Here is an 18,004-nt window from a genome sequence, read left to right as displayed (position 1 = left end):
GTGCGTAGATTCCTTGGCATGTGTGCCTACTACAGGCGATTTGTCAAGGACTTTTCACGCATCGCTGAGCCGCTGACGCAGCTAACTAAATGTGAGGTCGAGTTCAAGTGGGAAACGCCGCAGGCCGATGCATTTCAAGAGCTCAAACGACGTATGCAGTTGCCACCCGTACTTGCGCACTTCGACGAGCACACCGATACCGAAATACACACTGACGCCAGTAGCCTAGGCCTCGGTGTCGTCCTAGTCCAGAGAAAAAATGGATATGAACACGTGATAGCTTACGCTAGCCGGCCGTCAAAAGCGGAAGGCAATTATTCTACAACCGAAAAGGAATGCCTCGCCATCGTTTGGGCTACAGTGAAATTTTGCCCTTACCTATATGGCAGGCCATTCAGAGTGGTCAGCGACCATCACGCATTGTGTTGGCTAGCTAACTTAAAGGACCCTTCAGGACGGCTGGCACGATTGAGCCTCAGACTACAAGAATACGACATCACTGTAACATACAAGTCCGGACGAAAACACTCAGATGCCAATTGCCTATCACGTGCCCCCATTGACCCGCCGCCGCAAGATGACGAGGATGACGACGCCTTCCTTGGAGTAATAAGCGCGGAAGACTTTGCCGAACAGCAACGAGGAGACCCGGAGCTAAAAGCCCTAGTCGAGTATGTGGAAGGGCACACCGACGTTGTCCCTAGGGCATTTAAGCGTGGATTGTCTTCGTTCACGCTTAAAAACCACCTACTCGTGAAGAAGAACTTCTCACCAGTTCGCGCCAACTACCTTCTTGTTGTTCCGTTGGCGCTGCGTCCAGAAGTACTGCACGCCCTACATGACGATCCGACCGCTGGGCACCTCGGTTTCTCCCGGACGCTATCGAGGATACAAGAAATGTATTACTGGCCGTGTCTGACCGCCGACGTCGCCCGTTACGTCAAGACATGCCGAAACTGTCAGCGACGCAAGACACCACCGACAAGGCCAGCTGGTTTACTACAGCCGATCAAGCCTCCTTACCGACCTTTTCAGCAGATAGGTATCGACTTGTTGAGACCGTTTCCGACATCAACTTCCGGAAATAAGTGGATCGTCGTGGCGACAGACTATCTCACCCGCTTTGCTGAAACTAAAGCTCTACCGAAAGGCAGCGCAGCCGAAGTGGCGAAATTTTTCGTTGAGAACATCCTGCTGCGACATAGTGCTCCAGAAGTCCTCATCACCGACAGAGGAATGGCTTTTACAGCAGAGCTCACGCAAGCCATTCTGCAATACAGCCAGACAAGTCACAGGAGGACAACTGCCTACCATCCGCAGACGAATGGTCTCACGGAGCGCCTGAACAAGACCCTCGCCAATATGCTAGCAATGTACGTCGACGTCGAGCACAAGACGTGGGACGTGGTCCTGCCGTATGTAACCTTTGCTTACAACACGGCGGTGCAAGAAACAACACAGATCACGCCGTTTAAGCTGGTTTACGGCAGGAACCCGACGACGACGCTCGACGCCATGGTGCCGCACATCACCGACGAAGAATTTTAGGAGGTTTATTCTAAAAGAGTATTAAAACTAATGGCAGTGTCCTTTACTATGTACTGAAATTTTGGCTGAAACACTGAATAGGTGGGTTGCCACTCTCTCTTATTCTCACCAAATTCATTTGCATACCATCAACGAGTGGTTATGCATTTATATTATATAAAGGAGCCCTTGTTTTTCGGTTGCCGCTTGCATAGATTGACGGGTGGAGAGATGAATGCGACAAGAATGGGAGCGATAGGGTTCACAGTCCGAAGCGATTCAGCCAGGAATTCCAAAAAAAGAAAGAAAATTCATGCCCTCAGCTCAAATTTTGCCTGGTCTCCTATCCCCATTTTTCCCCCCACTGACGCAACCGCTTGCTGGCAATGGCAACAGCTCGAAGCACCTATGTAGCGAAAATTTGCACACCATGGTTGCCCACATGCTTTATGTCCACTGATTACACGTTTACTTTGGTGTGCTGATGGCAGCATTACCGTGGTAGAAAACTGCCTTTGCACATTCTCATGGTTGCCACTACTGGTCAAGCATCCTGGGACTGCGCGACGTCTCTTTCCTTCTTTCATAGCTTGCTCAGGCAGTTCAGCACAGCACCGCAAACAACAAAAAGGGTGCGGTAACAACAATGCGCCGAAGAGCGAAACTTGTGCCGCCTGAGTGTATTGTGTGTCCAAAACGAGGCAGCAAGGCTGCTCACAAGCATTCGTAAACGAGAAGAGAAGCTTTTATGTGAACTTCTCATGTGCACACTTCTCTATAACATAGAGCAATGCTCAGAGGCAAAATAGCAACCAGTGCCCCTACCGTGTTTCGTAGTTGGAGTGATTTTTTTTTTATTAACCTGTGCCTATTGTGTCAATATTATAAGTACAGAACACAAAAATATAACAAAATCTTAATTTGTCACATTTTTGCTGGGTGCCGTAGTTATCTACAACTTTATTTTTAACAACTCACAGACAAGCGAGTGGTGATGTCGATGATGCTTCTATGAGTGCCACTGGGCGACAAAGCGATCAGCAGTGATGTAATGATTGGTGTGTGTGATTAAAATATTAAATATGTTGATATCGGTGCTTTGACCTACGCTAGAAATATCTTCAACCGTCAGTCTGTGCAGCCTGCAACAGAAAGACAGTGGCTTGAAAGTGTTCGAGGGCCCCTGTGCTAGTGCTTCAAAATTAAAGCATGCATTGACGTAAAGTTTAGTTGTGTAGCTCCCATTGTATGTGTCCCTTATGTACAAGCAAGTAGTAGCAGTGTATAAGCACTTCTGGTTTATGCAACTTTAGAGTTAAGTTGCCTACAGAATGTTACGGACCAAGAAATCTGAGAAAAAGCTTAATATCTCAGCAGCCTCACAATAAAGCCTGGTACTCGCATTTCCAGCTGCTACCAGCATATGCGAACGACATAGTGATGTCCAGTTTTACCGTCTACTTTTACAGGCTGCTTAGAAATTCAATGTTTTACAAGATCCCGTGGTCTATGAACTTTTGTGGTTAACTGTACACGTAGGTGTCTCATTGGCCAAGAAGGTGATTGCTGACATAGTATACAGTAATTTGTTCGTGTGACCAGAGAAAACAGTGAAAGTTGTGGAGGAAAACGAGAACTTGCATCCTTTAACAGCTTTTACGTGCCAAGTGCTACATTCTCAAATGATCTTTCTCAGGGATGCTCTCACCTTTGTGCGATTTGACATATATCAAGACACGTCGTTGGAGCAACATTCTTCATGACACTAAATTTGAGAATAAGGCAAAGTCAAAATTACACTTCAGGACATGCAAGCTTCTTTCTTCACGTCTACTTCTGCTGGCTTGGCCAATCAACGCGCACCGACAGTAATATTCCGAATCAATGTGATTGAGCCAGAATATGGTTACAACAGTGTCCCACAAGTCCCCTTCACGGCCTAATGGCAGCTGTGGCCAAACGTGAAATGATCCAAAAGCTTTTGAAAAGGTCTGCATGTACGCTGCGCCACCTATCGCTGCCCTGTGTTCTCAACATGGGCCTCAACATGATTTCAACATGGGCCTGCGGCCTGTGTAGTAAGTAATGTGTGATCATGCATCTCCCATTCGTGATTCTCTCACCTTTTCGGTGCAGACTAACTTAAGACATTTCCCAGAGTCACATCGTACCTGGTATCTTTACCAAAAGATCTAAACATAAAACTGGCTTCAGTGCGAGAGTAAGGTCTCGTTAGTCCGAACTGTCGCCTGCATTTCTCCTTCGATGTGCGAATGCTATGCTCGCTGCAGAAGAACTGCTTGCACCTTAGCTGTCGTGTGACCGATTCATCTGCAGTCAGGTTTTTCGTGTAAATCCAGCTTTTCTCTGGCACGTACACCGTCAGCTAAATGTCCCCCCACCCACCTCTGTTCAGGACGGCTGCAACTACATCTGCCGATGCCAGTGTGACTCCTCCGACGAGCACCGCTCCTACCGGGACATTGACGACAGGCCGCTACGTCCAGACGAAGACAGGGACGACCAGCTGCTTACCATGTAGGCCGCCAAACTTTGTTGCTGATGGGTGTACTGTAGCGTATTGCAGAGTTGTGCGCCACTCTCTCATTCCCATTCCCAGGCAGCCACTTTGTCTTAGTTTAAGACTAACTGCGATGCATGCCCTCGGGCATCACTATGGCTGTGAGTAGAGAAATGACGTGATATATCATCTACGGTGTCATCTCGGCTTGCTTGTGGAGTCGGGATGTACACTCCTTAACGATCTTTGCAGGAGAGCCTTAAAGGGGCCGTGAAACACTCCTCTGAGCCTCTTAACCTGGTCCAGTACTTCAGAGTCTTTAATGGTCTATTTCAAGTTTTCAAGTACGAAATGCTACTGTTTGGTGGTTTGCTTGTTTTGGCGAATGATGCACTTTCACAGACACATTGATAGAAACAACAAAACAAAGATAAGTTTGCAGCGTAATTACTATATTTGCACGAATATAACCAGAGTTCCTTTTTCTTAATTTTGCACTTTCTAGTTAAAAATATTTGAAACCATCTCAAGAATGTTACACAAAATCTCTTTTTTTTCTTGTTGGCTGTATTGTGCCGAAGGATACACCGGTTCTAGTCAGATCACCGAGTGCTTAAGAGGGAGTCTGGTGCACTAGGGAGCACTGGTGATGGTGAGGAGAGAGTGCTGATGGTTCTGTCTGCCACAGAATAGTTCAGGTGTCTGCAGGAGGGGATTTCCCTTCTTATTGCACTGCATATGATTGCCAAACATTGGAGCTGTACAAAAAGAACACAAGCTTTTCTCACGTGACATTCCATAATGGTACTTCCCAAAGCAGCTAGGTTGCAAAAGTTGTTAGTGAGTACCCAGCTTTATCATGTTGTAGCATCCACGGGCAACAGGAGGAGCCAAGCAATGCCAACAGATAAAAAGAGCAGCCGTTTGTTCAGGCGCATGTTTCTTTCTGTGCATTTTTCTGAGACCTGGGCAGTGCTTTCTGTGTGCAGCGTCAAGTGTTCGTGATAACGTGTGTGCACTTCTTTTTTTTCTTCTTTCTCTTTTAGGCATTAGCTCTCTTGGGTTCGTGAACAGCATGCATCGCCAAGTAGATGTGTGGGCGAGAGAGAAGCGTGGAGAGGGAAAGTTTTGACTGCACGCATCTTGTAGTTAGTGCTAACAGTCTTTACAAGCTGGTTATTCTGTCGTCTAGGTTTATGTATTTCTGGAACTGGAGATATTTTGGAATCTGCTGTCAAAATGTTTTTTTTTTTTGTTCTTTCTTGGCAGCCTCTATGGCATAGCTGTTCCCGGCAGCCTCTATGGCATAGCTGTTCCCCTGTGGAAGGCCTTGCACACAGCCGCTATATGTCCCACCACTGTCATGGGAAGAAAACATGCTGTAGATGCGGTGGAACAGTTTACAAACAACAGTGTGTGAAGGTTGCATATATACTACAGGTTCAATAACTGCATGTGAGACGACGTAAAAATAACTTGCATCCTTCAGGTCTAGAAACATAAACAGGCTTCTGGACAGCTAGAAACTGGTGCCTGCGAGGGCTTTCAATGGGAGTTTTCCAGTGGGCCAGTTTCCGACGTGGGGAGCTTCATCCGAAACATAGTGACGGAACTGTAGAGGTGAAAACTACATTGTTGGGCATCCCAGAGGAGAAACCAGCCAAGTGGAAGGCGGGGACAGTCATGGGATGGTGCAGAAAACAGATGTGTTAGTGAGGTTTACTGCTCCTAGAAGGGCCTTTCCAGCTTTTTGTTGCGTACATTTACCTGATCTCCGATGACCATGAATGTTGGGGACCTGTGCCAAGGCTTCCCATAGCACTGTGACAATCATCACGGGTGCTTTTCATCGTGGCTTCACATGAATTGCTTGTGTCAGCCAAAGATGCTGAATGTGTAGCAAGGGTAGCCAAATATGTGCATAAAAGCAGTTCACAATAAGCACAAGCTCAGCTATCACTGTTTAAGTTCATGTGCACTGTGCAATTTTTCTTTTAGTTCTCAGAGAATCGAGCCTTGTGGTATACTCGTGCACATATGGTATGCATGGCTGGGAAGGTGTCATGGTTGTTATACATTTGCTGCACCAAGCCTACTCTTGCACCATCGTGGTTGCTGGCTTTCGACAAAAGGAGGGGAGGAGTTTTATTCTCAGCCAGTCAATTTTTGGGGTACCTCCACTCTTGTTTGACCTGCCTGGCATCTGGTGCAACGCTGGGCTAGAGCGGCAGGCGTTCTGGTTGCCAGCTTGGCCAGTCAGCGTTCACAGAAAATGATATCCCTAAAAGTGATGCCACTCCAGAAGCCTCCAATTCAAAGAATGTGCAGGCTCAGCAGAAGTCGTTGCAACGGTCCTTAAAGCATGGTGGCATTTTCCCTAGTTGAACACCCTCAGTTCAGTTTTGTTCGGAAGAGGACAAGTTACCTTAGCTTTGTCTGGAAGCGTTTAGATTATTGTTAAGCTCTTGACTCGCACTTAGCGAGTACACTTCTGTCTTCTTTAGGTAGACTCGGTGTGACAATTGGATGACCGGTTAGTGGGCAAAGAGTGGCTTGAGCTTTTTGCCGTTTTAATGGTGTCGAGAGAGACTCCAGAGCAGCACTGGCAGCTGCAGGCATGAGATGACCACTCAATTTTGTCCAAGCTGCAGAGGTTACCAGCAGTTTAAAAAAAAATGTTGAGGTAGCTTCGTTACACAGTGTTGCCACTTTACACATCGCAACAAGGACGACCGTTTTGGTGAAAATTGGGTACTTGAGCCTGTATATTTTTTAATTTCTTGACTCGACCTGGCACTCATATTTCATAAAAGTGAAGGGCTGCAGCACCTGTCTGCTGAAGTGGTCATCGCAATTCGTTAACACCCCTCAGCAACTATTGAGCTGCACTTTTCTATAGGGCACTTTTTCCATCTACTCGAAGGTGCTGGTGTGGAAAGGTTCTTTTCAGCTGAAACCTTTCCGTAGAAATTTTGAAGGAGCAGTGTTGAAACGCAGTGACTGTTTCAGGCAAGGCTGCAGCTTCCTACTTTTTAGAGTTGAGGTGAAGCAGTGTTGAGCTGAGGAACATTTACAGATACAGGGGTCAGTGCACATTCTAGAGCTTGGTGCACCGTTCATCACCATGGTTACAGCTCTCATGCACTTCATGCTTGTGAAACCGTAGAGCTGATTGTTTGCGTTGTAACCCATGTTTATGTGGCCATGAAGTCATAGTTACAACAAGCACATGTTGCTCATAACAATGTGTAGAGCTCATCACATGTATGAGACTTTAGAGGCATGCAATGCTGCCATATTGTGGCCACTATATGGCAGTGCTTAACATTCTCAAATAGGAGTTTGTGAGGTGGAGATTGTCAGACAGCTGTCATTCAAACCTATGTTCATGTTGGCAAACATTCCATGCAATGTTTTGGAAGGCCCTGTGCTCGTGACATGTTTTTCCCACACGCCCTCTCTTTTTTCTCTCTTCTGGACACGAGCAACAGCAATTTATAAATTTCAGCCGGTCGAAATGCATGGTTTATTGATTGGTTGATTGACTGATTGAGTGGGATTTTACATTGTAAAGACATAAAACCACAGCCTAGATATGAGGGATGCCATAGTTGGTTGCTGCGTAATAATTTTAACCATCTGAGGTCCTTTAATGGAAATCTCAGCATCTGAGAAGATTGGACTTGATACGGTTCAAGCTTTCAGAGGTAACATGTTATGTTTGCAGAATGAAGAGTCACGCTGTGCTGATAAGCTGGGTATGCAGGCGAGGAAACTGCCAAGGCCAGTATATCAGCAGAGCGAGACTCTCTTTCAGCTGGCTCACTTCTGGTCAAGCTTTTTGAGCACAAGCCCTTGCCACTGCGTTCACAGTGAGCTATGGTAGAGGAAACTAAGGATGTTTGAGGAGCTAGTTAATCGTACAGAATGCGGGAACAACGCCAAACACAAGGACAGATAATGCCATTTTCTCTGTGATTATCTCTGTTGTTTATGTCTGGTGCCATCTCCATATCATGGTCTAAGGATTTGACAGGACAGCTTGTTTCATTACAAATTTGACCCTTCTCTTGGAATTCCAGCACTCAAAAATAAATGGTGCGTTAGGCTTTCACTTTCATCAGGTGACCTCCACCACATACTTTGTACAGCAATTGCATCATGACTTTAAATGTGGCTGAGCCCAATCATGCACACCAAAGGGGTTGCACCATTGCAGATACACTAAACTCTGCAAAAACGGGCATGACGCCAAATGTGCAAGTTTGTTTTAAGCAGCCAAAGTGAGCGAGCATTACTTGGTCCGTCACGTCTGGTTACTTACTACTTGGACCTTCTTGCACGGTGAACCAGTGAGCATTGCAGTTACCTGTCTGCACCAGTAGGGGAGAAAAAAAAAAAAAAACAGAACCTTCAAGTGCACTACTGCAGCTGTCAACATTGGAGCGGGCCCAATGCAAGCTACAAGATGCTGTGACTGGAAGCTGCTGTGGATCTTGGGCAGTCATCCATTTCTCACTCTCACATTATTTTCTTCCATGCTCTCTTGTTGCATCTGCCGACCTCTGCAAAAGTTGCACACAACTTTATTTCACTACACATCTAGCCACTTGACTTTTTCTTGCTAGTGTTCCTTTAGAATGGGGCTCAGTTTGCTAGCAATTGCTTTTTGGTTGCACTGACGGGAGTTTCAGGCATCATGTGGTGAAATTGTAATTCCTGAAAAATTTGTCCTTGGCCCAGTTAGTGTTTTCTGAAGGACGTGCTGTTTACCGCTAGGGAAACAGGTACGCAGTACAGTTATTGCTTATGTTCCTTGCTGTGTATTCATCTCTGTAGTGGCAAATATGTCCTTTGTGACTGCGCGCATACCTAATTTAAGACTGCGTGGTGTCCAAACTGCATCAAGAAGCTTTGAGCTCACTCAGTGAGCGCAGAGTTCTACACATAGAGTGTAAAACTAATGTAGGACTAACTGCAAGCTTTCATGTGTCATGCTCATGGTAGTAAAACAGATCAGGAAGTGATGTACAAACATTGCACAGTGCAAGCACTTTCTAACATTATGGCACTCCATCAAATCTCTGAAAGTCCAGGAGATTCGCATGGCTTTAGAGATAGCAGCATGCCTTTGTCTGTGCAATATGTGATGCATTATGATCTCGGAGGCCAGAGTTTTGGCATACTGCCGGTCACTGCCGCTTGTAATCAGGGAAGCAGTTATTATCTTGTTCGCGAGAGCTGAAATGCGTTCCAAAATCCAAGTCTGTTTTGCCGCATGAAATTTTTGGCATTGTACTTGTGGCTGGGCACAAGTGAACATCAAAACACCTGTCAATGGTATTCGCATAGCAAGGGCTAAGATAAGAGCAAGCAAGTGCCAGAAATGCCCGAGAAGTTGCCTATAATGTTATATGTGTGCACCACGTATAAGGGACATAGCCTTAACATAGATAATTTTCATGTTATTTCTTTTGCCTGCACTGGAGCTGCACTTGGTTGCACATCTTATTTTCTTTGGGAGTTTGTGTCAAGCAAGTATGTCTTATATTGCACCCATCTTCACCACCTTCGAGGCATTGTTTGCATAAAATGTCACAGGCAGAAGCCAGAGCTCTTGTGTACAGCACTTAAATTAATTAAATGCAATAGCTTGAAGCAGGTGGCCTACATAAAAGTCCGGCCAAGTGGTAAAGGTCATGTGGCTCAAAAGACGAAAAGAAGCACGCAGCTAGCACACTCAGCATATGTACGCTTGGCCTCAAAGGCTTATGAGACATGGGCTCTACAGCAAATGTCAATTTCTGTATGCTTAAGGTTTGGTACTTCTAATTTGGTAGATCTCTGCGTATGCCACAAAGGCTATTGCATAATGAAATTTTGAATTCAAGGATGCATGTCCAAGTTTCGCTTCGCAGAACATTGTGAAAATACCATGTCCCATAAACTTTTGTAGCTGACTGTACATTCGTTTTATATTGGGCAGAAGCGGAAACTTACTACAAGTCCTCAAATTCAGTGCACCAGACAATATGTGGACGGCAATGCAATTGCACTGTCAACTTTAATTCATTTACGGGTGTGCGTATGAGTGCAATTAGATAACACAGTTGTGAGGGTTACAAGAATATGTTATAGGCCAAATTGATTGTTACCTGTGCACATGCTGACCTAAGTGTGCAAAGGCCTTCCGCTTTAATTTCCCTGGTGCTAATGACAATAGCACTCATATGTATCGAATGCACATGCAAAGCCCTCATCAACTTCTCAGTTGAGCATGGATATTTAGGTGTCGATGGTTGTGAGGCTGTCCTGTAGTGTTTCAACCTGCATAACAAACTTTTAATACACCAGTGCCATCACCGAACAAGTGTTATTGGAAGCCACACTGACTGGTTACCAAACTCCAATAACACCATCTTCTTCACTTGGCAAAAAGCACACGTATTAGCACTTCACAAGCACTTGACAAAATGTTGTATTATTACCATTTTTTTGCACATACTGCATTTTGTTGAATTCCGCTGCTTCAAGGGAGATCTGTGAACAGGTACGTTTAGTGCATGTTTTATACTGCACAACTGTGTTCTAGGTTGTCATATTTTATAAATGAACTACGTACATTTATATCCATCGCAAACAGGCAAAGGTAATGGCATGAAGTGTATCAAGGCCTCTCTATTCGTGTGTTGCTCCAGTAAAAATATATTGTCAGAAACCTTGATGGCAGTGATGGTCTAAAGAGACTGCCAGAAATTACTCATATTACTGGCAACGCTTCAAATGCAGCTTGTAGTAAAGATTAAGTTAAGAGCTAACATAATGCTTAGTTGTGAGCCAAAAGGCATGCCGGTCTTTATCCTTCCAGCATCACCGATGCATTGGCACGTTTCCGCATTTATGTCCCGTCAAGTTCCTTTTGTCGAATAGGAATGCGAGGACCACACGAATAGAGCATTTGCCCATTATGTGTAATTTTCTTCATTTCTTTACAACCAAAATGAACCATTGTATTCGTTTTGTAATAACCGGGGGGAAAAAATGACACTGAAAGGGTTAATCGACAAATGGGTCATGTTTCCTGCTCAGTAATGATAGTTCTTATTTGGTAAGTGAAATATGCCACCCTTTGCAAAGCATTTGTAAAGCAACATTGTGCTTGTCTAAAAGCAGTTCATTCCTTGCGCAGCACTTTAATTTCACCTGTTATGTAATTCATGTGATCTCTGATGCTTTACCAGTATTATGCCATTTATTGGAATCATTTAAATCTGTTTGCATAGTGCTGTTGCAAGAAGTCCAAATGCATTCTCATAATTTTGTACATTTTCCATATTACTTCCACTAAAACAAACCTGGAGATCAGATGGCTTCATATTTGCAGATTTCCATGCAACTATTGAAAACATGGAGTCAAATGCGCATGGAGTCTCTTTGCTCTTGTTCATTGGTGGAAATGAAAAAAGAAAAAAATAAGGCCTTGCAACCTAATGCCATTAAACTTACCTGTGTGGTCTGGATATAAGTTGATGTGACATTCTTGGGCTTGCCGCACGTATGAAATGAAACTACGCAAAGCAGTGATGTAATTGAAGTAGTGTCCTGCACTTTATGTCCGTGTGCTGTGTAAACAACCTTTTATAGGCTTTTTTTTTTCATGACAGACCATCAGTGTGATGGCACAACTATTTTGCCAACTTGTTATAGGTACTGGAGTTCTCACTTGTGTCATATTCTGTGGTGGAATTGTGTATGTCTGTGAAACTGTTTGCTTTCCATCTCGCGAAGCTTTTGTGGCCATTCTAAACTTGGAACTGAATGAGTTGCTTAGAGAATTTGCCTCTAGCAGCGAAAGACCAGTTTTATTCACTGTAATTGGCTAACTCGGGTGTTGGAATTCCATGGAAGCATGGGCAGTTCTTTCAGTGCAAGAATTCTTTCCCTGCTTACTGTGTGGCACAAAATCCTAGGGTATTCTTGGTCAGGGACAGTTCAATAAGAAATTCCTTCAGACGTTGCACCACTGAAGCATGCTGAGCCCACAAAGTGATTATGAAACATTTATAGGTTTCAAAATTGATCCGGAGTATGTCCAAAGTATGCATGATACAGAGTGATGTTTGTCCTATAGCCATATGCATCATTTGCAGCAGTTCGTATTTAGCCTTGGAGAGGTATGCTCGGAAAAGCATATAATAAAATGGCTGCCTGGTTATCATACAGCCTAGCTGCATACTACTCATGAACCACATGCATGTGGGTCAGGTTGGTCAGAAATCCAGCAATGTCATTTTAACACAGTCCTTTGACTACTGACATGTAGAAAATTCTATTGAGTCTGTCAGCTCTGCTGTCCCACATCAAGTTGGGTGGTGCAAAACTTTGTGGCTTCTGTGATACCAGCATGTTGCTGTAATTTCAAAGGCCACAGTGTAAATGAAACAGCTGGTTTCTCTCTTCTTCAAGAGACTTGACTCTTAATTGCATTCGCAAACACTTCACGAGCTAGTAGAACAAGTTGATAAATGTCACAGCTGGTTTGACTCAACTCAAGGAAGCAGCTTGACCCGACTTTCTGAGCTCGTATGTGGCCGACTGTGTGTGAGACTGCTCGACAGTGCAGTCCCATGAACAGTCGACCACGAAAGTTTATAGGACATGGATTCTGTAGGCAAATGTGAATTTCTGCTTCATCAAGGCATAGCACTTCTAATTTAATAGATTGCTGTACAGGTTGCAGAGGCTATTGCACGCTGAAACTTTGAATTTGAGGTTATGTGGCCAGGCTTAACCAAAATTAAGATTTTTCACGAATACCATGTCTCATAAGCTTATGTGGCCGACTGTACTGTCTGTGTCTTATCACTTTTGCCTGTGGTATAATTATTTGATGATGACCTACCAACAGCCACTCTCATTGACCTACGAGTTATATGTAAACCATCAAAACAGTATGAGGAGGAGGCCTGTGTTATTGGTGCAGTGGTCTGAATACTGCACTGTTCGTGCAGTGGAAAGTAGAGTTGAACCTCGTTATGAAACATTGGATATAATGAAAATGTTTTTGTTATATCCATTATTTACTTCTGGTATAATGTGTTTGAACTGTATTTCCTTTGGTGGATCTTGGTGACACAGTCGCATGGCTTCCAAGACTTGTGAAGTGCCATGCAAAATTTTGATCTGCACTTTGTGTATGCTGTAATACATTTGGATTGCTCTCCTAGCATTGGCTGATCCACTCCGGTTTTTTGCCCTCTCCCCCCAACCCCCACTTCTTATGTTGGTACCTCGGTATTGTACACTTTATACTAGTCATACAAGAACATGCTGTGGTGTTTCTATTTCATTTGTAGTTTTATAGAATGTTCGCACTCCCAGGTTTTTTGTTGTGCGAGTTGGTGTTATTTAAATTTCATGGAAACCTTCGCCGCATGTTAACCTAGGCTAAGATTTTTCCTAGCTCTGATATGAGAAAGAGCTGCCGCCAGTTTTAATGTAAACGCTTGACTGAAGCAAGGCACATGTGTTAACAACAGCTGCTGCAATTCAATAGCACTCGTTAGCTGTGACAGAACAGGTCATGGCCTGTCGTTATTTGTGGAACAAAGGTACGATTGTTGCATTTGAAATGCTTGACAATTTTATTATCGTGCTTTGTGCCTGGCTTTACTATTTATCAGTGTCATGCTGTAGCAAAATTGCATTTTTCTAAACTCTACGTGCTTCTGTGTGGATACTGTGTGGTCTTTTGGATTGTCACCAGCAACTTGGCGTGCCCGTTGTTTCAAATATGTTGGCACTGTTTCCATTTGCTTTGCCTGGTTGCATGTACAATTGGTTTTATGGAAATAAATGTGGAACACATCGAACACATTGGTTTGAAAGTATCCAACACTTGCTATGCAGTAAACTAATCAGAATCATTTATCTTCACCGAGCCTTGCCGAAGTCATAGTACGAGCAGAAAAAATTGTGCAGAAACCACCAACAATGATTATCAATGTAAGCGAATAACTGAATGCTATTGATGTGCTTTATGGTGTGTATTCCCCACAGTGAAGACATCTAGGTGGCACTTGTTTCATTGTGTCATCGTGTAGAGAATAAAGCTGCTAACCAACACATCTATAGTGGTAGCATAGGTGGCTTTGCGTATAAGCTGATGTGTGTTGTCTCTGCACTCCTGTGGAAGGTGACTGCCATACCTATTCCACAGTCACCACGGGGGGAGGGGGGAGTGCTGGTGGGAGAGCGAGGTTGCCTTCACCATCTAAACATTGACACTACAAAACTCACGCGCGACAGAATCTGTGTCTCAAAGAGCTTGGTGTTTGGTGACAAATGCACCCTGCAACTTGGTTGCACTACAGCACATGCCCTTTGCATTGGCAATAAAAGTTGAACAACCAACCTTTGACCAAGGAAATAGACAAAGAGGCAAAGAAAGCTGTTCATTTTGAAACAAGTTATCAGCTTATGCATGCAAACTGTGGCGAGATCATAAACGTCGAACAGATCAGTGGATGGCAATAATATACGAGTAATACCAATGTAAAAGCAGTTGTCTACTAGCTCTGGTGGCAACCAAGTGCACTTTTAGTAAGCTTCAAAGGATTGCATTCAATAGAAATTTGTTCAGTTCTCAAATTTTCCTTTTGTTAATTACAGTAGGAAGGGACAATTAGTTCAAAGCGTAAGTGGTACAGTGATAGTACTGAATGCTTATAGGCATAAAAAGGCAAAGGACAAGTCCATGTTGATGCAATCCAGCAGTTTAGGTTGTGCGTATTTAGGAATTTGTCGGCACCATTGCATAGGTACATTCACCTGTTCTGCCATTTCTACGCCTCGCCCACTTCCCACTCGCAACCAGTTGTCAGCGGTGGCGTGTCACTCGTGATGGTTTGCAGTGAGGGCGGGACGCTGACGTCATACGGTGGCCGCTGGTGGCTACTCTCGAGGTGGGAGCGTGTTTCTTCTTTAGGACTGCACCAGGTACATACATGCTTCCTCACTTCTGCCGACACCTTTGCGACTAGCACTTGAGCTCACACGCAGTCCCTTAGCCCATGCGGGAAGCACGTACCTTGTGTTGATCCTTTCCGGTCGCTAAGTCGAAGAACGGGTCCCTAGTGTTGACATGAGGTCGTACCACGCCGAGCCGCACTTATCAGAGACCCAAGCCAAAGAAGATTGCCAGAGTTCTCGCGAGTTGGCCCATTGGTTATCGCAAGAGCAAGTAGCATAGCCACCAAAACATTTCCTAGCGGCATGTCCCAGCCTGAAGCTGTGCTTTCGCAGTGATCTGCTTTAGGCACCCCCGTCTGTACTTTCGCCCCTTGGTGTGTACCTTTGGTTCCCTGCCATCCCAGGACCGGGTGTTTATGCAGTGCTGGGTGCCGCCAGAAACAATAAACAGCTTCCATTAACTCGGGGCAATACTGTGTTCTTGTGTGCATTGCTCGGTAGCCCCTTGCGGCCTGAGCTCGCACGTAGTGGTGCACTAGAGGCCAATGGCTAATGCGGCTCTGTGGCTTGCTGAGCTCAAACCCACAGTGGTCGGTACTTTTGTAAGACCCTAAGACTCCACAAGGTGACCAATCGTAGTTTATAGAATGAAGGCCAGGATAATGTAACAATTGTATTCCAATGCCATCCCTTGTAGTACTTCGTCAGAGGTCAGAACAGTGCTCTGCCCATGTTGTACCGTGCGAAGGCAATGGAAACCCGCCGCCGATGGAGTCGGTGTGAGTACCCGTGCTGTCTGACGCGATTTCGCGCGGATGATGGACTGGGGTCGGAGGATCGGTCCCGTGACGGCCCGATGGCTGCTCGCTCGAATGCCAGCCACTCTAGCCGGAGACCGTCCGACAGGTGTTTTGGCACGCATTCACCGGTCAGACACAACCGGGGCCGTTGCGCCCCTGCCTGGTTGACCGTCGCATCAGCGCTCGCTTGCCCGGACGCTGTGCGGCGCGAGGCCTTCAGGGGGCGACTGTCCACGCTACTCCTGTGCTCGCTGTGGGAATTCCTTAGTCGATGCGCACAGACTCAGTGCCGTGGGGGGTCGAATAAAGTGTTACATTGTATATACTGGCTACACACGGAGGTGTTGCCACACGTGCGCGAGAAAAAGCGTGAAGGTTCGGAAACATTATAAAAATTCATTTTTCTTGGTATGACATTAACACCTTGCTCCATAACTCCATTAAAACTTCTATGGCATGACATTAGGACAACCCTGAACATCGGCAAGAGTGCCTCCATAGACTTGACGCTGGTTTACGATTCCGACTTCTACTTCAGCTGTGGAGAGGCCAGGAAACACTCATTCATCGGTTACGGCTGGGTGTGGCATACACCACCGATACCTTCACAAGATCGGACAACCATGCGGCCCTGACTGTAGTGTCTATCACACTCCCGAGACAGACAATAACTCACATACTTTGCGTTAGCCCTTAATATGCAGCCGAACGAAGAACACTCAAGTCTACTGTTGACTGCTTGGACTCCCGGCCCTTTTCGGAAGAAAAGCTTTTGGGTGCATGGAGGAGTGCTGACTGTGCCCAACGTGCCATAAAATCACTTTTGAACTTTTTAAGTGAGACTGGTTTAGACGATCGCCTCTAGAACCTGTGAGACATGCAGTCAGTGCGAAATGTGTTTGCACAATAACTTTTTGTGTGGGCAAGATTACTCTTGCGTGTATTGCGTCTACAGTGCGCCTCAGCATATTGGACAACATGTATATAGTAGCTCATTGTACCATAACATAATCACCCACCACCTACCTTTCCCGGTATTTCCCGCTTCCCCTTTCCCCAGTGAGGAGTAGCATGCTAGAGACACGCTCTCCAGGCCGACCTCTCCTCCTTTCTCTTAATTAAAATCTACTCCTCTTCCTGTCCATGTTGGCAACAAAATAAGCTGGCGTTGTATGTTGAGCGAGTGACACAGAATCAAGTAGCAAGAATAGCTACATTATACCTATCCTGATTATTACAGATTCATCAGCTAGTGGACGGAGTTCTAAAGATGAGTGTAAGCTTGAAATGCTTGCAAGGTGGCTTATAGCAGCTATCTGTTGAGATATTCCAATTTTCTGTCAATTCTATGCAGCCCTCCATATCTCTTTGATCTTGCATAATCCCATGAAAGCATTGCAAGTTGGCACTTGGCATGTAATGAGGCAGAGCAAGTTCTGCACCTCTACTAGCGTCAACAATCATACCCTGGACATTTTTACGCGTAAGTATACATGCCCCATCTGTGAAATCAGCGAGATTAAGTCAGAGGCTGCTGGGCTGGGAGAGAGGCGAGCGCTGGAGGAGGAGGACACCTAGAGGTGGAGAGAGTAGCAGGTGGCATATGGGGGAGGAGGCAGAGCATTGCAGAGGAGGGGGTAGGTGGAGGCATGTTGGTTTCACCTCCTCTGGCAGTTGCTGTGAGCTCTGTGTGCGCTATGGATGTACCAGTTTCATCTGGCAATTGAGAGGCCGAGCGAGGAGGACGGAGCAGCATTGCAAGCGGCGGCAGGCCTAGTGTGAGTCGACCGACCCTGCAGTCGTCGGCAAGCAGCAGGCACGAGTTGAACAAGACCGACAAAAGGCGTGGGCTAGGCACGCACCCATGCACTTACGTGTAACCCATGTTCACGAAGTTAGACGTCACTATATATATATATATATATATATATATATATATATATATATATATATATATATATATATATATATATAACATTTCATAGCCTACCTCTCTCTCTCTCAGTTGACTGCCATTTTATTTAAGACACCTAAAGGACTAAGCATGGTCAAGTGTGCAGCAGGGAAGAGAGTGTTGTGATGTGCAGTAACTCGTGGGCATTGACAAAGGTACGAGCTTGTGAACACCAGCATCAGCTCACAGCACGCATTCCAGCTTAGCACTCACCTTGAATGCAAAAAGAGG

General features: G+C 45.2%; 1 protein-coding gene across 2 annotated transcripts in view; it reads left to right on the top strand.

Annotated features, from left to right (window-relative positions):
• Positions 1-18,004, top strand: part of LOC142575762 (cation-dependent mannose-6-phosphate receptor-like) — a 52,304-nt gene that overhangs the window by 7,858 nt on the left and 26,442 nt on the right. The window contains exon 6 of one of the 2 annotated variants that reach the window (XM_075685381.1): positions 3,944-4,065. In XM_075685381.1, the coding sequence (XP_075541496.1) occupies positions 3,944-4,065 (122 nt within the window). Of the gene's footprint in view, positions 1-3,943; positions 13,921-18,004 lie in introns of those variants that run through there. The other variant, XM_075685382.1, reaches the window with a different exon arrangement.

This window comes from Dermacentor variabilis, chromosome 3 (assembly GCF_050947875.1).
Source record: "Dermacentor variabilis isolate Ectoservices chromosome 3, ASM5094787v1, whole genome shotgun sequence".
Classification (NCBI taxonomy): domain Eukaryota; kingdom Metazoa; phylum Arthropoda; class Arachnida; order Ixodida; family Ixodidae; genus Dermacentor; species Dermacentor variabilis.
Note: the sequence above shows the minus strand (reverse complement) of the source record. Positions and strands in the feature narration are given on the sequence as shown.